Source organism: Necator americanus, chromosome I (assembly GCF_031761385.1).
Source record: "Necator americanus strain Aroian chromosome I, whole genome shotgun sequence".
In the NCBI taxonomy this organism is placed as follows: Eukaryota; Metazoa; Nematoda; class Chromadorea; order Rhabditida; family Ancylostomatidae; genus Necator; species Necator americanus.
In genome coordinates this window covers 28,755,663-28,782,673 of record NC_087371.1, presented here as the reverse complement: position 1 = coordinate 28,782,673, position 27,011 = coordinate 28,755,663, and the positions used below count along the sequence as shown (strand labels likewise).

General features: G+C 37.1%; 2 protein-coding genes across 2 annotated transcripts; one reads left to right on the top strand and one right to left on the bottom strand.

Annotated features, from left to right (window-relative positions):
• Positions 1-8,208: 8,208 nt before the first annotated feature.
• On the bottom strand, positions 8,209-8,788 carry RB195_007149 (uncharacterized protein; the record flags this gene model as incomplete). The annotated part of the gene is made up of 3 exons (XM_064180628.1): positions 8,209-8,315; positions 8,392-8,547; positions 8,608-8,788. 3 exons carry the CDS (start codon positions 8,786-8,788, stop codon positions 8,209-8,211), a joined length of 444 nt encoding a protein of 147 aa, XP_064037485.1.
• Positions 8,789-19,950: 11,162 nt separating this feature from the next.
• On the top strand, positions 19,951-25,815 carry RB195_007148 (uncharacterized protein; the record flags this gene model as incomplete). The annotated part of the gene is made up of 2 exons (XM_064180627.1): positions 19,951-20,035; positions 25,673-25,815. The coding sequence occupies 2 exons, from the start codon at positions 19,951-19,953 to the stop codon at positions 25,813-25,815; spliced, it is 228 nt and encodes a 75-aa protein (XP_064037484.1).
• Between the last annotated feature and the right edge of the window lie 1,196 nt (positions 25,816-27,011).

The following is a 27,011-nucleotide window of genomic DNA, read 5'->3' as shown; positions in this document are numbered from 1 at the left end:
AACCCTTTCCTCAAACCATCACCCTCCTGAGTTCGGAAGGGTCTACCACCATTCCGCGAAGAGACACATAATGTAAAATTTCGGTGTTTACTGTGGTTTTAGGGACAATATGAGAACATGACATTGTCGATGACTTAAGGAGACTCTTAGGAGAGGGATTTGGTGCATAAGCAAAAAACGAGAAATAGTGCTGCAGAAGTGGGAAGCTCTGTCGCTGTAAAAAAAACCGACACACTAAATCGTAGAAAACTGCAGCACTCGACCAATAATCTCATAGTACGATGAAACTCCCCGAATCGTACCACCTGAAATCATCGCATTTAGGAACATGAGGGAGGCCTCGTTGGGAACTCTCTTGCAATCCGAGGTAGTGTACGGGGGTAAAGGCGCTGAAACAACAAATTAGTTTCTACGAAAGGGTAATAAGAAAGCTTTATTGACGTTGAAAAAAATCTATCGCGATATCAGGAGGATTATTTCGAGAAGTACATATTGTAGAACTTTTTTCTTCTCAATTAAATTTTTACACATTAGTAGATCAGTGTTTTTCAAAGGAAAATCTTCATTGACACTTTATTGTACATGCTAATGTCTACAAGACATTTTTGGAGAAAAAGGAGGACCGGCTGACGCTAAGTAAGCCAATCCCTCTTCAGAACAGTTCTTTCGAGTGTTTTTTCCTTCCGTTTCGTACTGTTTTTTTTCCCGTGGAATCGCCTCCTGGCGGTTAGAGTAAAGTAGCATTCTATGACAAGGAATTAAAAAGCTGACCGTGTAACTGACAAAGCGAACATTCCAGAGGATTTAATCTGTCGTCAATGTTGCTTTTTCGTGATCATTTCTCCTATTTAGTTCCACTTTGAGCCGCCGTCAGCTTGTATATCAACGTTATTACGTAAACATAAACAAATTTTGCGCATTAAGAACCTTATTATTACCATCTGCTTGATTTTTTAATTGAAATATTTTTTTGATGGTTAAAGTTATGGATCGGGATGTACGTTGCCCTGTAGTTGTGGAGGCTGCAAATTTTTTAGGTAGGAATTAAGGAAACATTGATTTTAACCTCGTTGTGATATCCAGAAAGGAACTTTCTAGAAGAAAAGGGGAAATGAAGAAATGTGGGTTGAAAAATCCAAGAAATAAATCAATTCTTAACCTTCCATTATTAAAAGATGGCGAATTATCCACTAGTTGTCGACAACAGAAATGGGAAAAGAAGCATTTGAAGCATCTTTTTGAGTTTTTAATTTTTTTTTCAAATTTGTATATAATTGTAAAGGAAAAGTTTTCCACCTAGATAAAGTCTTCATAGTTTAGTTCTTTCATAGTTTTCTCGTAGTAGTATAGTTTAATTAACGAAGAATTTTCTTCTTCAAAAGTTTAAGAGATTGAATTTAATTTCTTTTTTTCCCCTGATTTTCAATAGTCTTCTATTGACATCAACTACGCTCTCAGCTGAATCAGATCATCTCGTTCCGGCTATCTGGGTAGACGTCAGCTATGCGTAAGCTGTCATATATGTCTTGCTACGCTACGCCCAGCTCTACGTTCATAATTGACAGGCGTCTCGTCACCGAAGTCAAACTTTGCCTCATTTCGGCAGTCTGCTCAAACCCCAATAACATTCCAGCGTTATTACGGTTTGAGCAGACCTTGAATGATTTGTGCTTTAGAAGTGGAAATATCATAGTGAATAGTTTTGATAGACAATATGTATGTTTTCTTGATCATATTATCTTGAACAGCTCATTCATTCATCCATTCATTCATTCATTCATCTATTCATTCATTAACTCATTCATACACTCATTTAACCAGTTGTCCGTTCATCCATTCGTTCGCTATCTCACTCGTTCACTCATTCACTTATTCATTCATTCATTCATTCATTCATTCATTCATTCAATCATCCATTCATTCGGTCGCTAATTCATTCATTCATTCATTCATTCGCCTATTCATTCATTCATTCATTCATTCATTCGCCTATTCATTCATTTATTCATTAACTCTTTCATTCATTCACGTATTCACTCATTCATTAACTCATTCATTCATACACTCATTTAACCAGTTGTCCGTTCATCCATTCGTTCGCTATCTCACTCGTTCACTCATTCAATTATTCATTCATTCATTCGGTCGTTAATTGATTAATTCATTCATTCGCCTATTCATTCATTCATTCATTCGCCTATTCATTCATTCATTCATTAACTCATTCATTCATTCATTAACTCATTCATTCACTCATTTAACCATTTGTCCGTTCATCCATTCGTTCGCTATCTCACTCGTTCACTCATTCATTTATTCATTCATTCATTCATTCAGTCGTTAATTCACTCATTCATTCATGCATTATTTGATGGAAACTACACTGACAATCACAAATAAATAAACTAATTCTGTCTTCTTCTTCCCCAAGTTCCTGTTTACTCTGTATTCCTTGCCGCATTTATCATGAAGTCCCTAAGAATTCGTAAAATAAATTTTTCATTCTGGCATTCGTAAAAAAAAATCCCCAAAAACGTTCTAGTACGGTCATGTACAGGTATGCGTACTTTCATTTCGAGAACATTCACGGTCAGCAGTCGGAATGAAGAGAATTTTCGAATTATGAGGCCAAAATCGTGTTTTTTTTTTCAGAACAGAACTATCTTTAGAAAAATCGATCGATAATCAGAGCAAAAAATGAACTCAAGGAAATATTGATATTAATGGGGAAATTTGAAGAAAATTGAGAAAATCGCGTGTCATTTATGTTGTTTATAACTCTGAGAAAGAGTGAGAGAGTTATTCGTTTCCTGCTTTGATTTCTTGACGGCTCAGAAGTGTTGATGGATGTGGCGAAAGTGTCGGATACTCAATTTTTCCCTGGAGATATGAAGAAAACGCTTTTTTTCTTGTGGGGAAAAGATAGTCGGCAGTGCAGTAGCAGTTCAGAGAAGAATGAAATAGCGATGACGTTATTTTCTTATGTGCAACAGGACCGGCCAATGTTATGAGAGTAACAAAATTGCAAAAAAGTCAGCGGCGGCTTTCACATCACGGAAAAATCCACGCATACATGCGATAGGTGGAGCCGATGGCCCGATTCTCTTCATTTTTGGACGATTGGCGAAGGGACCCTCTTCACTTTTGGACGGTTGGCGAAGGGATCCTCATCACTTGAGGTGCACTCCATTACCTAAACCCCCTTCATCCGAGAAAGGTCCACCTCCTTTCTATCGCACCTATGAATCCACGCACTTGAATAGAAGCAATGAAATGTCTAATACTAGAAACTTTCATTTTTTCTACAGTTACTCCTAGATCCTACTTTTATACTCTTAACTACTGGAAGGAGTTAGAGGTTCAACTAAAATCATCTTCGGAATTTCACACATTCTTTTGTTTCACAACAAAAGTATGTAAAACAAAAGCGATGAGACTACTTTGTGTTTGGAAACTACAGGTGATTCATGAGTGTTTCTTTTCTCTTTTCCCTGCACAAAACAGTTTCATCGTTTACATTCTTTGCAATCCTGAACCAGTTGTTTTTAGCGTATAGAAGTGATTCGGATTTTTTTTTGTCAAATAAATGAAAAATTTCAATTATCACAGAATTTCGAGTATACATTAGATGGCTCTTTCCGGCTTTTTTTGTTAAATCATCTAAAAAGTTCATGTTCATTACTCTTCACTTCCTTCACTGTTCAAAATTGAGATAAACAAGTCATTCTGGTTGAAAATACAATCTCATTCAGTTTCTTTAATCCTCTTTCATCCTTCAAATAGACTTTAATTCCATCCTTTCGTTTAACAAAACTTTCTTCTTCGTGACAAAAAAAAAAACTTCTAAAAAATCTCAGTATGCGTTTATGTTTGACTGAGTTATTGGGAATCATATTTTCAGTGTTTTTTTTAGTTATACACACGTGCGTCATTTTATTTATTTTATCCCTTCATTCACACCGTTCACAACTCCTAATTTTCGATGACATCAATAAATAAACAAGTAGATATTCCATGTAGGGCAACGTAGGAGAAATAAAAATTGCAAAGTTCAAAAATTACGGGAGAGTATGTATTCGGGAAAGAAAAAATTGACTTTTTAGAGATTCGAACCCAAAGAAACGGTCCGAGATGCGATTATTCTACCAAAAATTCCCGAAATACTGTTAACTTTCAGGCGATTGATATCAATTATAAATTATGTTAGCACCTTCAGAAATGTGAAGCAAACATAGGTCTCCTCGAGGGTTCTAACGGGAATCAGGGTAGGACAGTGACCGATTGAACTCTCGGATGAGTTTTGTTTCCTGCAGCGTATGCTGAAGAACAACGGAAGTTACGGAAATGATATAGAGCAGGGATCCCCTAAGATCACTTCCGCGTTCAACCTCTTGACCAGGCGTTTATAGTCGATTCTCATCGTCCAAAAATCCAAGCCACGGATCTACCTACATATTCGCTACCCTCCTCTTTTGAGTTAGTTCTTACCTAAGCCTCAAGAAAAAAGCAAGTCCAAACTTCTAAAGTGTCATTCTTCTTCAAAATGTGAAAAAAATAAGTGAATACGAATATGACAACCTGTTCAAATCCGTTTTTTTTTCTGAAATGTTTAAGTAATGTTCTATTTGAGGTGTTTAGGTATCCAGAAAAACAAATTATTGCAGATAAACAAGTGTACAGCAAGCCGAACGCATGAAGTACAGAGCAGAGAACGCATCAGCATCGTCTGCGGTGATTGTGAAGATCGGCTGCAAAAAGACAAAGTCCTTAGTAAGGATTCTTAGCTATCTTTGGCCTAGGATGTTCCATAATGAAGGTCTTCAAGCGGACGAGGTGATACTATGGAAAGTATCAACATCTTGCATTCGCGTCCCAAAATTGCCACCAAAGAATTGTCTTCGCTTTCTCGGTCCCATTAGGAGAAGACAAGTAGACCAGACCACCTTGTTCCGTTTTGAATAGTCTATCGGGTTCATGTTGGAAAGGGTCACCTAGCCGAAAACGGAAGTTCTGGAATGAAGTAGTGGAAGCAGAACTGAGTTATCTGGGGAATTCCACCATCAACAAGTAGTTCATAAACGTCAAGTTTTGCTAGACGTGAATTAGCGAAAAATGAGTTGAAAAAGTACTTGGAAAATGAGTTGATCAGTGGCATTAACCTACAAAAATGTGCCTGATCTTTCACAGTCTTTCACGAAACCAACTGTTCTCCTTGACATTGTGAGTGATCCCGTTTTTGTTGCATTCACTCATTCCTATCACTTGCAATCAAAGTTATCGGACTAGGTAGGCGGTTGTTGAAGATCGAAACGATTGAGCAGGACTGTCCTCAACGACCGCACACACCTTGGTGATGAAGTGGGCAATCGCCTTAGGCGATAATATCAGGCTGGCATTGAATCCACTAAATCAAAATGACTGATAATCACGAGTTTTTGATAGGAATCGATCACACCTCTTAGATGCCTTCCGTCTTTCTCTGCTTTTTACGCTCTTTTTTCTATTTTTCTTCGTCCTTGTCTGCTTTTTTGAATGGTGAGCTGAGAGGGCCTGAATTCTGTCTTTCCCAACTTTTTTTTTCCTTTTTCCTACCCTTTTCCACAAACCCTAGTTCGCTCGTCAACGTTTATTCATTGACTATCGGAATTAATGGGACGCCGTTGGAGGTACATATAATCTGCATCGAAAGTTTTCAACCGGGTGGGAAGTTAAAGATGGAAAGAAAGGGAGAACAAAATGTCAAATTTTTGTTTCACTTTATTCTTAATACAATTTTTTTTTACAATTCCTAGTATATCCTGCCTAATTTTTCGGCCATATGATTACTTCTGTACTTGTTCCAGAACTGTTCCGATACTTCTATCTCTTTTATCTTTCTAAATTTTTGTATGCAATTTTTGCACAACTGTTTTTGTGAGGGATAAAACAAATTACTAAGTGAATTTTCTCGTTATTTCACACCAACAACCTTCCTGTTTCAGAAGAGCGTATGTTCGACCTCCCTTGAATCCTGACATAGCGATTGCTACTTGTCGATTGTCAAATTGAAGCAAAAGAGCCAAGATTATTAACAAATTTTATTTCTTTTTGGCCTAAAAGTGCCGGAATTACACAAAAACCAGAGATCAGCCTTAGAATTCCTGGATGCAGATGAAATATTCCATGGACACCTTCGGCTAGGCGCATGAATTCGGTGCATGGATGATGAATAGCCGATGAAGAATGTGCAAGGAACGCATGTATGTAGGGAATACGCTCTGAGCTCCGCTTATCCTTTTTTTTAAAGGAAACATTGGAAAGTTCTGATTAACTTAAAAATTTTATTTTACATTGCATTTTTTATTTTTTCTCAATTTTTTCACATTTTTTTTTACGGGAAAAATTTCATCTTACATGAACTTTCCCTCATTCCTCAGCGGAATCGTCCACATACAGACATCACTTCTTTGCGGTCCCACCAACATCGTTTCGGATGAATTATTGGAGGGACTTACAGTCTCCAGAAATCCATTCATCAATGTTGTAAGGTGTCGAATGAAATGAAATGGGACAGAGAAATATGAGTGGAGTCAGGATCCGAGAATATTGGTTGCTCATAAATTCACATCATCTATAATTGGCTACGAATGACATCTAGACATTGGCTGCTTTTTGAAACAGACAGCTTTTTGCTGTGAGGACCAGATTTTCTACAAAACTCATACAGCATGCTTCTGTCCAATAAAAATGACTTGATTCATGGTGCACCGAGTCGTGACTGAGGCAAATTTCATTTGACTGCAAACGTACCATTGTAGTGCAGCTAGCGGCTGTCTTTTTCTTGCCATGGGTGAAGCTCGGAGAGGGCCCCATTGTGTAAATATCTACCAGACATCCGGTGGAACAGCAAAAATTTATGACAAGAACAGCGCTCGTGGAGTTTTTTCCCTGATGCGGTATAGTTTACAAGTATCGCAGCGGAACACACACACACACAAATCCACGTGTCAGATCCATAAGTAGCACCGAAGGTATCGATTTGCGCAACGATACAACTCTTTACACTCTTAGAACTGAAGAAGGTTAGGCGAATGTAGTGTTGTGCTGTGGTATGCGGTTCTTCTACGCCTATGTAGTGTTCATTCCAAAATCAGTGGAATCGCCTCAGATCATTCAAACCGTTCATCCTTCCCTCTTTCCTGCTCCCTAAGAAAAAAAAGGGATGATACATAAGTTTTCGTTGAAATACGGACGACGTTAACCTAAAACGAAACGAAGTTATACTTGTAGAAAATGACTTCAAGTGAAGACGCTGGCTTGAAACGTTACTTCACAAGACTAATAAAATGCTGTAATCTATTGCGTAGTATGTAAATATAGATAATATATCATAATTTTGCTAAAATGGTTGCGATGCGATAAAATGAAAGGTTGTAGGGTACCTAGTGTTGGTGTAGCGCGGTCGGTAAGAGGTTCGACTGTGACTGCACGATCATTCGTAGGTTCAAAACCGCCCCCATGCTAACCATTCCCCCTTCATCCCCCGGAAATCGATAAATTGGCTCCAGACGGGTGTGGGAAAATGGAAACACTGACTTGGTGAGAAGGAGAGTGACTGACGCAAGTCACTTTATTTACTCAATTTTTTTTAAGTGCCAGTTCAATAGTCAGAGGTTTCGGGAGGTGCTGTTGGTGCTTCCGATACGTAGGACTATAGGTGATGTTTCGCATTTCCATACTGTGATGCTTGGAAACCGCGCGAGTCCTGAACGATTCCTTATACTGCTGGGAACAATCCCTGAACGTTGCTTTTTGTCTAATTTGCCGAGATTTCAGACGTTGTTTATTCTATTGCATTTGTACAAGATCCATTTTACATTTTCTACTTTTTTTATTTTTACTTTCAATTTTTCTTTATTTTTATTCATAAGAGAAGTGGAAGTGGCTAGCAAAATCTGAAGTACATAGATAGGCAGATTTTAACGAAACACATGATGGAGGTGTTGCCGTAGTTTCTTCGGTTCCGTAATTGAGAAATATTCGTTTTTCCACTAAAAAATGAAAAAAAAAATGCTAAAAAAAATCACTTGCAAGATGTTTGCTAAGAGTTTTTCGTTCGTACTGCAGTTAACCAAACAACGGATCTCTGCGAGCAGAGTAAGGGCAAGTAAATTTGGTGAGTTGTAAATCGCGGAGGAGTATATGTTGAACATATTTTCTTCGTCTAGTTCAATCGTTACCGTATTCCAATTCCTCCACTACCATTATCTCCTTAATTTCTTCGATTGTTTCCTTTTTCATCCGATGAGAAAATCCTCTAAGCTCATCACTTTTCTCTTAAGCAGGTGGAAAACTAACTAAATCCTTCTGAACAGGTTTTTTTTTTCGCTGCTATTTTTCTTACGCACAAACCACAGAGCGGCAGGCACGGATGTTCCAGTTTTAGAATCGAGCCGGAACTGAGCATCGCCAGAGCATCTTCCAGCTCGCAGGTAGCTGGTCGATAAGCTGGTGATTTGTCCGAAAGGGTGGATTGTAGACTGCTTTGCAAAGGATGGAATGCTCGTGCTGTAAATACTGAGAGAGTTTTCAACTATGTAATGGTTTCGCAGAGACGTCCATGCTAACCCCCTTGGTTTTTAAAAAAATGATCAGGAAAGACCTTCTCAGGCAGAGCAATAACCACTTCAAATAGTTTTGGGATCGTCCAGTCACAAAAACCCAAGTATTCGTCTGAAGGGCCGCTAGCGATAACATGGGCAGCGAGCCAGTACAAAGATCGTGAACGGGAATTCTGTGGAAAAATCATCTGTCTGAGCAACAAAAGCAACAGACGTATAGTCCGCGCCGAAAATTTTCAATAAATAAGCGCGACGCCTTCTCTGCAACTCACGTATTTCTTTCCTACGGCCTAATGTCTACTCCCTCATCTGTTTGCTCTTCTTCGGATGAAATTATCCGTTTGATCCATCTGAGTAAGTATAGTGTAGCCGATAGAGGTTCCGCTTCCTGCACGAATCGATCGGAGGTTCGAATCCGCTCTAGTGCTCACCAAAGCTTTCATCCCTCCGGGGTCGATGAATTGGTACCAGACTTCTGGGATTGTCTGCGAGGATAAAAACACTGTCTTGACCCGTCGGTTAGCCCCCGCAAATGATTGTGTAGGGCAGTTACACGTTCGTGAACCTCAAACGATTCTAAATTGAAGTGAACGTGGGAGCGCCTCCCAAGCGGATTGATTAACGCCAGAAGCGTTATCCTTTATCCTTTATCCATTTAAATTCCTACGAAGAGTCATTTGAGAGTTATGAACACGTGTGCAGCTTATACAATGGCTTGCCAATCTGTGGACCAAGTTTGTGCTTTCATACTCCTACGCACGGCTGAAACTATTTTTCTTTTCGAGGGAGAGAGATAAAGGTCTTGAGTGATCTAAGGCGATTCCAGTACTTTCGAATGGTCCACTACGTAGGTGCTGAAGAACCCCATACCACGCCGTTACACTCGCTCCTTCCTTCTCTCCCAGCAGTGTAAAGAGTTGTCTTGTTGGGTAGATTGATACTCTGGGTGCTGCTAATGGTCTCAAAAAATAATAACTTAATAACAATTTGTTTCGTCCATTTATTAATAGAAAATTTCCTCAAAAACACTTTAGAATTAATACAGAACTCCTCGTTAGGCGTAGACGTAGCAAAACTAGGAACATTTTCGTCCCATCTGGAGTGGATGCGTAGCCGACGTGCTTTTTTGCACATGAAATAACCGCAGACTTCAATCAACGTGCCAATCTTGTACTTTTTCAAAAGAACGAAAAAAAACAGCGCTGCACTCAAACCCGTGTCCTTCGCTACCCTTTCTATTTACTCGAAAAGAAATGACATTTTCGCGCGCGCGCAAGCGATAAAGTTTCGTTGACACCCGAGCAGCAGAAAGTAAATCATTCGGAGCGAATCACTCTTTGGGACGCTTGGATTTAGGAGAAGGTTTGACAAGCGGTGGAAATTATTATTGTAAAAATGAGTGGGATATGAAGATTCGTATCAAAGTTTTCTCTACTTTCGGGTACGGTACTTGCTATGCATGGTATATATACACGAATATATATATATATATATATATAAGTACCGTACCCAAAATAGTATATATATGTGTATGGTCCACTTGAACGAGAAAGCACCAAATATTCTCGTATAATTTGATTACGGAAATTCTAAATAGTGGATTGAATCTTAATTTTCATATTTTACTTCTGCTTTTATATCTGTGTTTTTTATAACAATTTATTTTTCTTCTTTATTTTTCAGAAATTCGCTTTTCTGTCTTATTGAAGTAAATCTATATAGATGTTCCTCTGACAGAAAAATGTGTTATTTTCTGGATGGTCGTTTTTAGCTCGAAATATTCGTAAATCTTTATTTATCATATTCCGTCGCATTATGCTGTATTCAAATTTACATCCAGTAGTAAATACGATACAATATAGTACACACGTTGGGGTAACTGTACTTCTCGTCCTCTTCAGGTGTAGCGTAGTCGGTAAGCGGTTCCGCCGTGGGGTGCACGGTCAAAAGATCGAAGCCGCCCTACTGCCAACCACGCCTTTCGTTCCTAAGAGACCGATAAATTGGTGCCAGAGTTGTCTGTGGGGATAAAAACACCGACCTGACACATCGGTTAGTCCCGCAGGTTACTGTAACTGTCCGATAGCCACACGTGGAAGTACCTTAGAACCAGAGAACTTTCCTGCCGCTGCTGCATATCCGTGGTAAGGTGACTAACGTAATCAAATAAAGGATAAAAAGATAAAGTCACTGGCGTATCAATCCACCTGGGATGCACCATCGGGATTTACTGGAATTCCCAATTGTTGAGGTTTTGGAACGCGTGTTGGCCAATACGATGACTTGTAATCAAATATACAATCGATAAACAAATAAACAAACGATTACTTGGTAATAAATAAATAAAAACAATAATAAATATACTATACGCCCTGTACGATCACGTAATCGAATGGCATTAACCTTGAATAGGGGCGAGTTCTTGCGTAAGACGCTAGCCAAGAATAAATTCCGTTCCCTCACGTCCTGCTCAAATTAAGGAAGCAAATACTTCTTGTATTAATTCCATTGCATTCCCAGACTAGCACTTATGCTGAAATAGAATAAATCTAAGTCAAATATAGTGCAAAAGGTCAGCAATTAACGTAAATACGGTCGTTAGAAACATTTAGGACGCGCTCTGTCCTACATTCTTCTACCAGTGATTTAACCTTACCGCTCGTTTTCTATACCCATTTTAAGCTGGTGGGATAATTATGAGAAAAAAGAATTCTTGTTAGAATATTCGTGAGCATTCTACCAGAGATCAGATTCATGCAAACTGATCAATTCCGCCAACAAAGCAACACTTTACACCCATACGAATGAATATATTTAGAACAGGTACTAATGAAATTAATTTGAACGATAAAATTCATCTGACGTAATCCCTCTTCGCTGCATGCGGATGTAATGAGTTGCTTCGTCGGGTAAATTGATCAGTTCAGTGTCTAGTGACAGTTTTTGTTTTCTATTTGTTTATTGAGAGTCTTTCGCAGCATTGTAATAATAATACTGCCGTAATAATAATAATGGGCGGGTGTGGTGTAGCGGTTAGAGATTCCGCTGCCTACAAGAACGATCGGAGGTTCGAGTCTGCACTAGTGCTCACCAAGGCTTTCATCCCTCTGGGATCGATAAACTGGTACCAGACTAGTATGAAAGGATAAAAAAAACTGACTTGACACATCGGCTAGGTCCCAATCACACCATAGGCCAGTTACACGTTCGTAAACCTCAAACGATTCTGAACTGAAGTGAACGTGGGGCGCATCCCAAGCGGATTGATTAACTTCCGACACTTTATCCACTTCATTCTTTAACAACAATAATATCTTAATATTTGCAAATAGTGTGCCGAACCTATCTACTTCTTGTAGGGACAAAATTTTGAAAATTCTTGCCAACACTGCCCTTAACCTTCGTGGAGAGTCGTCGAGTTCTATACGATTGATCCGGAAATTTTATCCCCGATACGTTGTGTTTCTTTTACATGATCACTTATGTTTGCGGTGCTCGAATTTCATGCGAAAGTCAAAGTCGACTCTTGTCCGGTTCCTTTACCGGAATAATATTCCCAGCGATGTGTATGTACTTAGAGGGGAGTGTCACCTAAATACTTTCGGCTCGCAATCGTTTTGTCACCTCATAGGGGCAGATCCAATAGCATTCCAGTCTAACGGGGTTAAAAACTGTCTCGTGAGTTCGTTTTTTTTTTGTTTGCTCTTCTTATTTGACAGAAATTTCTGGAAAAGAAGAGACGGAGTCTATGTAGTCACCATTTCTGGAAATAATAGAAAGAAGTAAATTTTCTTCCTGTAGAAAATTTCCTGTAGTTTCAAAAAATTTTGTAGGAATTTGTTGTTTGTTTTTGCTGTATGAATTGCCTAAAAATTTAAAAATAAAAATAAGTAAAAAAATAAGTAAGAATTTCTTTAATTTTTTTTTGTGAAAAATCCAAACATATTTTCATTTATTTTATCTTTATTTTCATCTATTTGTAGAAAAACATAGATTTTCTTCTTGTAAGAAATTTCCTGTAATTTTTCTTTCAACTTACATTTCTTTCTAGTTTTTTTTCAGGAACTTTATCCGCTTCCATTCAATACTAACTTGTAACATATGAACTATAGCTCATGAATCAATTAGTTTCTCCTGCAACTCTCAGCGTCCGATAACTTTTTCAGGATAGTTTTTCTTCTGAAAGAGGGGGGAAAAAGCCGAGCAACCTTGTACTCTTACCTTAGCATTCATGCGATATCATTGGCGTAATGGTCTTTTTTTTTGTTCGCCTCTCAACAAGTGAGTGATTCACTCCACCGATGGGGTCTTCCGGCGTACGAACGACAACGGACATTTCAAGCGATTGATGGTGTTTTACGAGTGCATCGACACTCAACAGCTATTTGCGTTGCGCTTCCTTCTTTTCGTCGATCCTTCGATCCTTCGAATCCACAACACACGTGTTCGACCCTCCGGATCTCGATGTTATGGAGTTTTTCAGAGGTTCTGTCGTTTTAACTTGAAAAAAGAAATTGTTGTTCTCCTGAAATTGGCTCCTATTTCTTTCCATTTCCGATTAGTTCTGTATCGCGTTACATTTCCAAATCAAATTTCAGCTATTCGCTCCTGCTTTATTCATCCTGTCTTTGAGAATATAGAATTTTTATTTATCTAAATCTTTTCTTTATTTTTATTTTTTTTTAAATTTTCCGTCTTCTTTTTCTTCTTTTATCCGTCTATCTATCTTCTTTCCTTCTCATTTTTCCACTTACTCCTATAATCTTTTTTTTTTTCTTATTTTTCATAATTCTGTTTTCCTTTTCCTACATATTTTCCTATCTATTTTATTATTTTTTATTTTTCATTTATTTTTGTTTTTTTCATTTTAATACTTATTCTTATCTTGCTTTTCTTCTCATTTCTCTTAATTCCGTCTTCTTTTTTTAACCTTATTTCTGTCTTCATACCTTCTTTTTCTTCTCATTTTCCTACCTATTTCTATCTTCTTTTTGTTCTTTCGATTTCTATACCTCGAATTATATATTCTATACCGTTAATTCCACCACAATATAACTGGATCTGAAATCTCTCCAAAATTATCGTTGAGTTAATTCCTTATGAAGTTAAAGTCACTTAGACTTGTGACGTGCCACACAATACAATGACTTTTCGTCATAGCTGCTGGAAAAGATAAGAAATTCCCCAAGAGATGTTTATGAACAAATAAAATTAATCATAAAGTCGAAGAAAAACACCAGTGAAAACGAGGAACAGGTATTCTTCGTGAATTGAATTTTAAAGTGAATTGATTTCTTCGCGATGCTACAAAAAAAAATCCATCAAAGTTACCTTAACAAAAAGTCCGAGCCATCGACGAGTAATAGCAATAACCGGAAGTGATGCATTAAGGGGTTATCCTTTTACTCCAGTCATACGTTTTAAATCGTTTTTTTTTTAAATTTTTTTTTTTGTCGTTGAACTAGATAATGATATAGGAGCTGTTTCACGATGTGACACCGTATGAGGATGTGATTAATTGCTGACCGAAATTAACTTGAATGAATCAGCGCTAATTCGGCGCGTGGGATCTACTTGTGTTCATTGAAACAGCTTGATTTTGTTTACATCTTTGGAATAAACTCAAGCTGTTAAAATTTCTTCTTAAAAAATGTGAATTTTGGCTGTTCAAACATCTGAAGCGTTGCCCTGTCTCGAATCACAATGCTTCTATTCTCAAAATATGAGGATACGACAGATGTACAGTGTGGAAAAAACAGCCGATTTCTATTTAAATATGTTCTACTTGATGTATTTGATACGCCATCGATCGGGGGAGGTCAAAGTGAAGAGAGAGTGCGTGTCAAGCATAGCAAGATCGTGCGTTGCCGTCGCCCAGACCATGTCCGGCTGAACACTTCCGGCTTTTTTATTTCACGTTCACCTTTTCACTTCAAACTAAACATTTTTACCGGGCAAGGAGAGCCCGTATCGAATAAAAATTTTCGAATGAATGAATTTTAGTGAAAAAAAGGCGCCATGGATTCATTGTTATTAAAGGCATCTGAGGTGGTGCAGATTTCAGGTGGAATGTTCGTATACAGGATGGGAGACTACGGAGAGGGGGGTGATTCCGTCCATTTCTTCCTAATTGCCGTAAAAAACGGCCCGGAAGATGCGGCGCCGCACAAGACTGGCGCGCCCAATCGAACCTCTTGACAAAATGGTGCGCCAAAACGAATAAAGCCGATCTTCCGGGCCGTTTTTTACGGCAATTAGGAAGAAATGGACAGAATCACCCCCCTCTCCGTAGTCTCCCATCCTGTATACGAATACTCCACCTGAAACCTGCACCACCTCAGATTCGTGGAGTGATGCCTTTAAATCGGAGCACCCATCCTATCTCATCCGCAGATCAGGTTCGTGGGGTGGTACCTTTAAATAAAAATTTGCGCGCAGAAAAACGCATCACGCAGCGGAAACACATTTCCACTCGTTTTAGTGATTTTCCTTGTTCTTGGCAGTTTTTCACCTTTTTGTTCTGATAATGCATAACTAGCATTATGTACGTAATTGCGTATTGTCCGCATCACGTCTAAACGCATACGAACCACCAGTGGCTCGTATTGTCCGTCAATGTGTTAATGTGAAGGCTCTCCTGACGCCTTAATTTTTGAGAGACGTTTCTGTCTTTGCATAGCGTGAGTAAAAATAAAGAATTTAAAATTATTAGCAGAATAAAAAATAGAAATAAAGAAATTCATAATTCAGTGGAACCTGAACGATTACGAGCATTGCAGCTTTGGTAGTTTATAGAAGAACATTCTAGAACGATTTCAGGAAATTTTTGAAAAGAACGTGCTAGAATAGTTGGTTGTTTAATTTGAAAAATGTCCATTCCAGTTCTGAAGAGTGTCCGGTTTGATCTGCAAAAATGTCCTGAATGATTTGAAACGGGTCCGGTTCTCGGGAAAAATCGTATATGTATCTCAGAAGCTTCACAAATCCAATTGAATTCATACCATACTCGATTTCTCGTATTGATCCAATCCCAGAACTTTTTAGAGATCTGCTTCTGCTTGGAAGATGTGCGTTAAAATCACAGAACATTATTTTCTAATAATTTGTTTTTTTTTTGGTTCATCTACGTTTGTTCGCCTTAGCACCTTTGTAACGTGTGATTTGCATGTTTTTGTTGAGAAGAGCAATTAAAATTGAAAATGGAGTATATTTGAAAGAAATTTTTAGTTGTAGTTACAGCTATAGAATAGTTCTCCACATTCTTTATTTCGTTAAATTCAATTGCTTCGTAATAAATGCTTTAGGAGACGAAAAATGCAGAACAAAAATATTCTCGAAGCGTAGTTCCGAGAATATGTGGACGTTTAGGGATTCAGAACACTTCGATATTGGGAAAAGGAACTTAAGTTAGGATTTCCAACCTCTTGTAGCACGGAAATGATTCCATGTCAATCAATCAAATGTAGCAGTACTAAATAGTACTAACTTTGCTGTATAAAACTTAAACGAAATTCTAGCGCTGTTCTTTCTTTTCACTGTTTTATCGCTCTTAAGGGTGTTTTTAAATAATCAAACAAATAATTGAATAAATAAATAAATAAATAAATAAATAAGTTTCTATCGTTTCGATATTTAGGACAGACGTAAGCATAGATTAATCTGAATTCAGCGCTCTAGTTCGGATTCCGATACGAACCCTGGCGGCCGGATGGCGTTGCTGACGCTGAGAGGAGTAAAATTACAGTGTAACATAATGAACGAGAACTTGCACATATACATACTTACGGAAAATGTGATTTTTCTCACTTTCACCTAGTTTTTTCGTTTTGATATTGAGCTCATAAAAATTGAAATGTCATCTCGTCTTTCAGAATTGTCTTTCTTTGCAATTCGCTTTTTTACTCCATCATTTTTTTGTAGAGAAGGAAAATGTAGAGAAATACTTGGAAACACGTAACAAAAAAGTAAAAGACGTATCCAAGAAATGTTGGCACGTCGTTCTAGGGCTTTTCCCTCGTTGTGGAATCGAACAAAAAATGCTTGGGGAACCTGTTCGATTTAATTTCCGCATCGTTTACGACATATAACGGAATAAGGACTGTTCCTAGCAAATCTAATGCTTCGGAATTGTTGTTGCGAAAGCAACGAGAGGTTTTTTTTACAACGATTTTGTGACATCTTAGCGACAAACCGCCTGAGAAAGAAAATTCGCAGGCTTGTTTTAAAGCAAGGAGGATTTTGACCCAGGGTTTAGTTTTCCTTATAGCGTTAAAAATAAATATTTTATCTTTCTAGTTCACTTTTACCTATCTCTAATCCTGTTTTGTCTAGTTTTTTTCTATTTATTTCATCTCATCCAATTCTCCTTCGATTTGTCGCAAAACTCGGATCAGAGATCAGAGAATAGCTGGAAATGTTGAATTATCACTTTTTTCCTTCCCTTGACTTCCCTCAATACCATTTACCTCGTTTTATTCACGTTTTTAGTAGAGAATTTCTAGAAAACAGCGGTTCATTCAATAGTAAATAACTTATTAACATAAGCAAGTGATATAAATATAAATATGATAAGAAAATATACAAATATAAACAAATAATACAATAATAATAAATGTTAATTAATAGTATAAACAAGTAACAGTTACTCAATAATATGTTAAAAGGGTGCATTCACATATCGTCGCACCTTTTCTGGGAACTCTTCAGTTACGCTCGTTGTTTTTCTGAGCGTTTTTTTTTCGCTCGGGATAGTTACAGGACCAGTTGTTGGATGCCTTGGCGACAATTTCCTATTTTTCAGCAAGCAATTACAGAACTATGCAATTCTCAGAACAATTTCTTCCCTTGTCAGATTAGAAGAAGACGATTCATGAGTCTGGAATCCGTTTCGATCCGAGACGACAAAAGCATTTCTATGAATTACTTCTGCACTCTTTCATCACACTCACTTATCCATAGGATCTGATCTGGTTTCTGTAAACTATATTAGTTGACTGGAATTATAGGCTTCGGTTGCTATAGATCCTTCGACTATTTTACTTTGGAACACTTCTGCAGCACTTCCTTGTTTTCCCTGGATTAAAGAATATCTTAGCTTGTTTTTCCTGGATTAAAGAATATCTTCGTAGAGCTTGGAATCGGTGATTCGATTCTAAGCTCTCCGAATGTCATTTTTGTTGAGGAGCCGCCGGTAATTTGGATTTCTTCCCATTTTCGCAGTTTCATTGGTTGATAATCTCTTTTTTAACAGGGTCAGTGTAGCGCAGTCGGTAAAAGGTTCCGCTGTGACTGCACTCGATTGGCAAATGGTTCGAAGCCGCGCTAATGCCAACCAAGCCTTTCATCCTTTCCGGATCGATGAATTGGTACCAGATTTGACTGGGAGGATAAAAGCGCTGACCTGACCCATCAGCTGGCCCCGCAAGTCATTTTCTATGCCAGTTACACGTCTTTAAACCTCAAACGATTCTGAATTGAAGTGAACGTGGTGGTGGGTCCCAAGCGGATTGACTAGTGGCAGACACATTATCGTTTATCCTTTATGCAGGGACTAGAAAAAATATCTGTGAGAAGAAGCATTTTTCAGCGCTGGTCGTGAATTTCCTCTCTTTATTCCAGCACTTGTTTTTGCTTCCCCTCCCCCCGAAGTTCTGACATCAGTCACAGTTCTTATAGGCTTCGCTACGGATCCTCAAATTCTCCAATTTAAATCCATAAATCTTAATCTGATTCATTCGACTGGAAATCTTCTACGTAAGAAACGCAGAAACGAATGCGATATATCTTCGAAAGAAGGCGAGAAATAACGACGTGCAGCGTATGCGGCGGCGGAACCCGTAAAATGATGAGTGATGAAGTACTGGATGGTGACTGAGCGGTGAAAGCTCCACCTCGCCGCTCCTCGCCGCTTTTCAGTCGAAAATCTCCCGGTGTACAGGCTCATCGTGTGCCATACGTAGGCGTTCACGCTCATCTCTTCTTCATCTTGTTATTCTGGATCCGTCGCTCGCCTCCACTTCAAATCTCCATGGTCACCCCCCCCCCACGGCGTTTACATGCCGTAAGCAACGTTCACTCGTATTTACATATTCATTTATGTATTTTTTTAAAGGACGTAACGCATGAGAAAGTGCAGAATGTCCTTAAGAGAACAAACGCTTCTTTTTTTTCATTTTTTCCCTCCTTAATTTTCCGATTTTCTTTCACAAACTAATCATCGAAAATGGCTGTTTTCGTCCGGTCACGGACATTTCAAAGGCTATATGCACTCAAACTGCGATAGAGAGAAAAAGACGCATTTATACATCGATCTTGAAAAGTTTCAAACCTAAAAAAAACCCAAACCTTGCAATTATTTTCTTTCTGGGAAATTTTCTTTCAAGTACTTCACGTAGGATTCTTGTTTCCATTTCGTCCTTTCATTTCGTGTTTCGTTTTTTTTTGTTTACCTGGATATCTCTGCTTTGTTTTGAATTATTTGTTATTACTTCAATCAATTTAATTAAATTTTTTGCTTTTTTTGAAATCTGGGAATGAAATTTTCTGAAGAACCTTTTTTTATTTTTTCAAATAAATTCTTTTAAATCTCTAGAATTAATTTGAAGCTGGTATTCTGAAAAAAGTGGTTATTTAGGTGGATTTGGATTTAGATTAATCAGATTTTTTTTTTTACTTAAGGTGCTCTTAATTTATTATTTGTTGGAAAAGTAATGAAGGAAAAATGAATCGAAGGACTGTATAGAGATAATTGTGCGTCGATAAAGTTATATCCTTGATTTAAATCGACTTATTGTCGCTGATTTATCATCAATCAATCAATAAGAAATCCTTTGGATTTTTCTGCTTTTCCAGAATCAACGAAAACGGTTTTCTAGAAAAGGCTTGGCATTCTGAATAAGTATTAGTGAATTTTTTTAAAGAATCTCTTTTTTAAAGGCACTTTTAAATCTTAATTTTAAAAATTTTTTAAAAAAAAAGTGGTCAAAAAAGCATTTGAATAGTCTATGCAGATTTTTCCTTTATTAAAAAAGTTCTCAGTTTATTATTTGTTTAAAAAATCCCATTTGTTCTCAATTTATTATTTATTGAAAAATTCCATGCAGCTGTGAATTCCGATCGTATTCCGTTATCGAATAGTGCCTTCGTCTTTGTGTTCTTAGCATATTACCTTTGTTTTAATGAAATTTCTCCGACACGAATGACTGTTTCTGGGATTTCTTGTCATCAGATCGCCACATTCCTACTTTTTCAATGCTAATTCATTTTTTTATTCGTTTCTCTGGATGCAACTCTTCGCTCACATGATGAGAACTTCAAATTCACCTATTTTTGTAGTGATCGCAGCGCCCGTATGGATTTTGAAGGGGCATGGCAGGCGTTGTTTCAACTAACTGCACAACAGTATGAACTACTTTCGGAAGCATCCACAAGCATTCGTGAGTCGTTGAATCACTTTCTTTATTTTTACTATGTTTCGTCGTTGACTAAAATAATTTCCTTTTTTAATTTCCTTCCTTCGATAACTTTTCAGGGTTTGAAATTCAATTTTCATCAAATTTTCAAACATTTTCAGATCATCGCTCTTGATTTTTTTTTGAAAAAAGTGGTGTTTCTTTGTTTGTTCTTATTTTCCATGCTCGTGCACCTATTGTTTTCAATATTTCCATTAATACTATTACTTTATTGGCGTTGATCAAAATAAATGCTATTTTTCAGGGATTTAATTTTTGATTCTCATCAAATTTTTGAATATTTTCAAAGCATCGGCCTTGATATTTTTTTCAAAAAGTGGCCTTTCTCCGTTTGTTTTTATTCCCAAGCTCGCACACCTGCATTTTCCAGTATTCGTATTAATATTATTATTTTGTTAATACAATTATTTTTTATTTTATTTTTTGTTTTATCACTTTGACTTAACTTAACTTAACTTTAACTTTTTTCATCATTACTGCCGTCTTGTTATCTATGTTTTCAATATTTCAATATTTCTGCTTCTATTTTACCATGACATTTAACAGTTCCAGAAAAAAATCCATGCGATAACGAATATGTAGACCCTTTTTTGAGGCTTTTTACATTTTTTTTCACCTGACTTTCACTTATTTTCACTTTTATCATTTTTTTATGATCATAGAGATATTCTGATTTCACTTTTATCAATGATCATAGAAATATTAATGAAAGAAATGAAGATTTAATTGAGCACAGCTGTCAGTTTTCATAACACGTGCAATGTACGAAAAATGTCACGCAATCATGTCGGTGACCATTGAGGAGGCACGAAACACCGTGAAAAAACTGATCATTCATGTTGATTTATGGAATCGTTAATGCACGAGGAGGAGCGCTTGTGTTGGGTTCTAAGGTCAGCAAATAATCTCAGCATCCAGAAGATTCCCGTCTCGTTCCCTCCCAAAAAGAAATTTGACAAGAATTTCCCGTAAGAATTCCGCTGAATCGCCGTAGTTTTACTCGTGTTTCACGAAGTTATTCTTAGCTGCGTGCTTCTCTGGTCTTCCATTTTTCTATTTGCTCAAAGCAGAGGTGAGAGTTCAGAGTTTTGGAGTTCAGAGCAACGTGTTCGCTCTATTCGTTGTTTCAAATGTGCCGAGCATCGTGAATTGTATGTAAATAGGGAGCTATGTTTGAGTTTTTCCTTACCGCCGTCGCCGTCGTCGCCATCGACCTCGTAAACGTCGCTCTCCGAAATTTTCATTCGGTCAAAAATGTTCTCTATCTATCTTTTTGTTTACGAAATGAGTTTGTGGACTTGTTTTCAATCCAAGATTTTCTTGCTGCTGAAGAAATTGACAGGAAAAATCTGGTGAAAGTACTTAGACCTCTTTCTTTTTCATAATAAGCTTCGATACGACATATCGGATTTTTTTTTTGGATTGAAAAGAAGTTGAAAAGAAAACGGGAGGTTCCTATGAAAAAGAAAGACGTCTAAGTACTTTTACCAGATTTTTTCTGTCAAATCCCCTGACCGTAAAAAAAAATCTTAGGGAACATTTCAGAAAAAGCGTTATGTGCACAAATTTTCCAAGCTTACAAATATCTGTAGTGTTGTTCCTCAACTTTCATGGAATATAGTCAGTTCTGGTTCTGGAATCCACCGAATGGACGATATTTTCCCAAATTTTTCAGGCTGTGTTTTTGTAACGATAAAATCTGCTGATTGTTATCTACTCTGAAGGAAATGTAAGTTTTCAAAAACTCCTATGTACATAGCAAAATATTTTAATTCGCACTATCTTTAATTGTATATTATTATCTTTACATCTCATCAGGATTCTCTTGTCTACATTTTTTCTTGTTTTTATTATTTTTCCATCTGTAGTTTTTGTGAATTTCTTACTTGCTATAATTTTTCGTTTTCCTCCGCGAACCTCACTTATTTTGTTTTGTCTATATGTTTAAATTATCATTACATACTATTTTTGTTTCTATACTTAATTATGGATAGCTATTTTTATACCTTATTTGTATTTTTTGTTTACATTTTTTTTGATTAATTTTTCTGTTTTTTTAATGAGTTACTGTGAAAGTTTTTCTTTTTTCGAATCTTTAGCGGGAAAGGCTGTATTCTTATGAGGGATTTTTTTTCAGGTTTTTCGCGCTAATTCTTCTTGGTATGAAGAATAATACGGATTTTTTTCACTGGAAAAAAAGCGCTGTATAGAATTTTTCTCCGAATTCAAAAATATCTGTATAGTTGTCCTGCACGTGGATATTGTACTTTTAAGCTGAGGATAATGGCGTGTGCAAATATGTAGTAAGAGATTTTTTATAGTACCGTAGTAGTATGGTCCATTCCAGCACAATCATCAGCACAGGACTAGTTTGCAGCGGAACGTACACGGGCAATTTTTTACGATTCAATTTTTTCCGGTTCGCTTCAAATTACGCATGAAAAAAGAAGAAAAAACCACAGGAAAAAGTGACCATTTTTGAGGATTTATTTATTCAGTCGATCCAGGGAAAAAGTCGCTGATGAATATCTACAGCCGAAACCGTGTATTTATTGTGTGGTTGTACGAATCGTACGTGTTGTTTTTTTTCCGATAAACATAGTTTGACATTTTCAGAATAATTATCCAGGAAAAGCGCTTTTTTTTGCAAAATACTCTGACATCTATTAAAATCAATTTAATTTAGTTGATATATGAATAACAATATCTAAGATTTTGTGAGGTGTTTATTATATTTCCAGTTTTCATTTATTTTAATTATTGGCCAATTATTGCTGATTAATTTGTCTTATTTATTGACCTATTATTGTCCATCAATTTATTTTATTTATTGACTAATCTTCAGATGTTGAAAAAACCTTGGTAGAAAAGTAATTTTCGAACAAAAAAAACTCAACTTCAAAATATAAAATTATTTCTCATTTCGCTTTTTCAAGGAAAATTCCCGAAGAGAGTGAGTAGCCACTTGATAAGAGTACTGTATTGCACATAATAACATACTAAAATTAAATTACCAAGTAGTAGAAATATTAGAAAATATGATTCAAACGTAAAGTAATGGAAAATATCAGGCAACAGTATTATAAATGAAAAAAACAAGCATAAATTACTTTTGTTCGCTTACTCCTTCTCTATAGTGCCTGGAGGGGGTTTCCGTGATCCAAAATCAACATCAGCTGGGCTTCATTGGTCAGCTCTACGAAGAAGTCGTGAAATTCCCTAGTAAACATATTCTATTTTATCATATCATCATATTTCTAACATATAGCAGATATTCCAGGATTCGCAAAATTTTCTTCACCAGCGCACTCTCAATAGGTTGTAGGATAATTTTTTAATACTCCTCAGAATTCAACGGGTAATTTGTTCCAGAACTATACTATATTATGCAACTTCTAGTCATTTTATGAGTTATTTTATGTTTTTTTTTTCAAAATTATTTGAGGATTTTTCAAAGGAAACCTTATTTTTTAAGCATTCCCTTCTTTGAAATCTGGATATTTCATTTCTCTCTTCCTTTCTTCCTTTGCCTTTACAGCTCTTTATTGCTATTTTGTTTCCCTAGATTATTTCTAATTCTCTTCTATGTTAGGAGCTGTATGTGTGACTTAATGTGATAGCTAACGAAGCTATGATGTCACAAAATGAGAAATCCCTTGTTTTTCGCTTTTTTTTTGATACAACGGTTGTTATTGCGGAAATTTCAATCCTCCATACCCAGTTGTAGGAAAAAATTTGTATCCTTTTTAACGAATACAATTTGTTACTGGGATTCTATGTATGAAATGACTCCTTTGCATTTTTCCTTCTCCTTTTCATCTAATAACAATTATGAATACGTTTATGACTTTAACAACAATTCTCTTCTTAAATTGTCGTTCTTTCCTTGATTCTATCGTTTCTGTACGAAAAATGATTGTGCTCCTTATTTTGGACGTTAATGTTATATTGTATGTCCTTTTTTTTAAATTTATCATTATACTACGTCAAATTTTATGGAGTTTTGAAAATTAGGCTGTAACTGTAATTAAAAGTCCAAACTTAAACGTACAACCGTACTGGGTATACTGCATGTTCATCATACTTTTTCCAACTTAAATAAAGTGTGCAGAAAAAAATCAATGAGTTTTCTCTTCAGTTTTCGCACACATTTTGTTCACGAAACAAAAATTAGACTTTTGAGAACTTTTTTCGAAAACTAAACTATAGTCGGGTCGAAACGACCCAGCGCCTCGGCGCATTTGCGTAAGCGGCTGCTGTCAAAGCGGCGCGGTTGGGGACCCAGTCCCGAACCAATCATCACTGCAGACCAAAAAAAGCCGGTTAGAATCGAGGCGGGACCATCGCCGGGTTCCCTTGAACTACAGCAATGATTGGTCCGGGAGTGGGTCCCCTTTCGATCTTAACGGCTACGCTCCACCGCGCCGCTTCGAGCGCAGCTGCTTACATAATTGCACCGAGATTCAGTTCGGTTTCACCCGAATCTAATTACTTTGGCAATTTTTTAAAATTTAAGCTTCTTTTTCTGGAAAAGCAAAACATTTCTATCTTTATAATGTATCGCAGAATATTCGAACTATTGGATACCATCGTTTTCCATTTCACTTTTCTCCCAATTTGCCTTGTCATCCGCGTTAATCCATTTTTCCTGCATATGCTCTCTGGCTACGGATCTCACCTAGCCATTTCGATGTTGTCGTTCCACCGAGCAGTCGATCGTGTATAAAATGAAAATCAAATTATTACGAAAAAAAAAACAAGCTTCAGCTGACGTTTTTCAGCTGACAGTTGAGTTGTTCGTCACGTCAATTTCACTTAGCAACAGATAATTGCCTCTACAAATCCTCGAGGATCATAAGAAGTTGTCCTGTAGCATACTGTAACGGGTACGTACGCTATCCATGCGTGGGGTAGCGATTTGAAACCGGCAATGTTGAATTATTTCTCAAAAGTGGTGCCTCCACCTCCTCCTTAACGGGTTATGCTAACGTATATGTGGTGTAGGATCAATTATTGTGGATTCCTGAAAAAAAAAGGACTCCGCGCCCGGTTCACCCAAGGACTATCTCTTTTGAGGATATAACAGTTGGTAGTGGTGATGGTGGTAGTGGCGAGGGTCACGGATCAGGGTCAATGGATCCATTCCAGACTCACGGACTTCACGTAAACTACATCATCGTATGATTTGTGACAAATGTCCTCGACACGTATCTGTGAATTGTGGCACGGTTGAATTGTCAAAAATTGCTTCGCGATCACTTAGAAAATTTCTTTCGACGAAGTTCCGATTAGTAACCGCCATCGTTCGGGGGGTATTGTGTGCACGCGGGCTGCCTCCGCTATTCTTTCGCTCCATTTCTCTCGAATTTCATTTAAACCCGGGAAACCTTGACTGATATACGATGACCCTTCGTCTCATTTTTCGCACGCGATGGCGTGGGAATTTTCTTCGTGTAAATCCCCTTTTTTCTATTCTTCGTGAGAATCTTAGGGTTGTTTTTTTAGTTTTTGATTTTCCTAAGCTCAAAACAGTGAATTTGAAAGCATTTCTCGTTTTCTCTTCTTTTTTTCTCGTTTTTTGTGGTTATTTTTCATTTGCAGGAATAATTTCCAATGTTTTGCTTACGCTAACCGAACGAGGCAGCAAACAATCAACAATCGCTGGGAAAAAATCCCCATTTGAACAGCTTTCATCGTTTTTTTTCCACCATTACCATATCAACGGCTACATGACTATAGTATGAAGGTTAATCCGTTGAAAATAAAAAACAGTTCGAAATTCAATTCGAAAATTATTCACTTCTTCAGAAAACAAACAAGTGTGCTTTCTTTTCGCTTTTCCCCTTTGTTATCGATTATTTCCTCTTTTTATCTCCATTCATCTTCACTACTCTATAATTTTTCACAATCACAATTTCTATGCTCAGTGAACAATTCACTACTCAATTATTTCTAACATTCTAAATTCGTATACGCGGCTAACAGGACCTACGATTTGAAAAGAGGTAACGCTGTGCTTAACAGAGCAGCCTGTTGGTTATGACGTGACGTGACACCTTGATGGATTTCTTCCACGTTCTCTCCCGGCGATGCACTTTAAATGCACGCAATTTGCTCGTCAAACGCGTTTTTATTCATTGAAAAACACAAGCATGATGAACTTTTCTTCGAGAGAGAGAGAGAGAAAGAAGAGAAATCGAGTGGATTTCGCACGCTTCACCTCCTCTTAAGGCCATTACCCCATGAATCTGAGGTGGTGCAGATTTCAGGTGGAGTATTCCTATAAGGAATAGTGGATTATGAAGAGGAGGGTGATTCCGTCCATTTCTTCCTAACTGCCGTGAAAACCGGCCCAGAAGACGCGGCACCGCACAAGGCTGGCGCGCTCCAATCGAACTCCTTGTAGAAAATAGTGCGCTAGAACGCCTGAAACCGTATATTCCGGGCCATTTTTTACGGTAATTAAGAAGAAATGGACGGAATCACCACCTCTCCATAATTTGCGATCCCGTATACGAGTACTCCACCTGAAATCCGTACCATCCCAGATTCGTGAAGTGATGACTTTAATCCTTCTTTTTGTCGCCTGACTCTGTTTGGTTTTGATTTTCCTAATTCTACCTACTTTAAAACAATGTTTTGTCTATTCTTATAATTTTTTCTTATTCCTACGACTTACCTTTATATCCTTATACCCTAATTCTTCTCTGAGAAGGTATTTGAGTGCCCTTATATTACCCAATGATAGGACATAAAGCTTAGCTTGTCGTTTTATTTGGTAAATTAAATAGATTAATCACAAAAAGTTAAATTAAATTCTTTTTTAGAGATTTTTCTCTTTATTAAAAGATTTCCTTTTTAATCAAAAATTACAGTTATGAATCTAATAAATCAAAAATAAAATTAATTAAAAATAAATTACAGATAGTGTGACATTTAT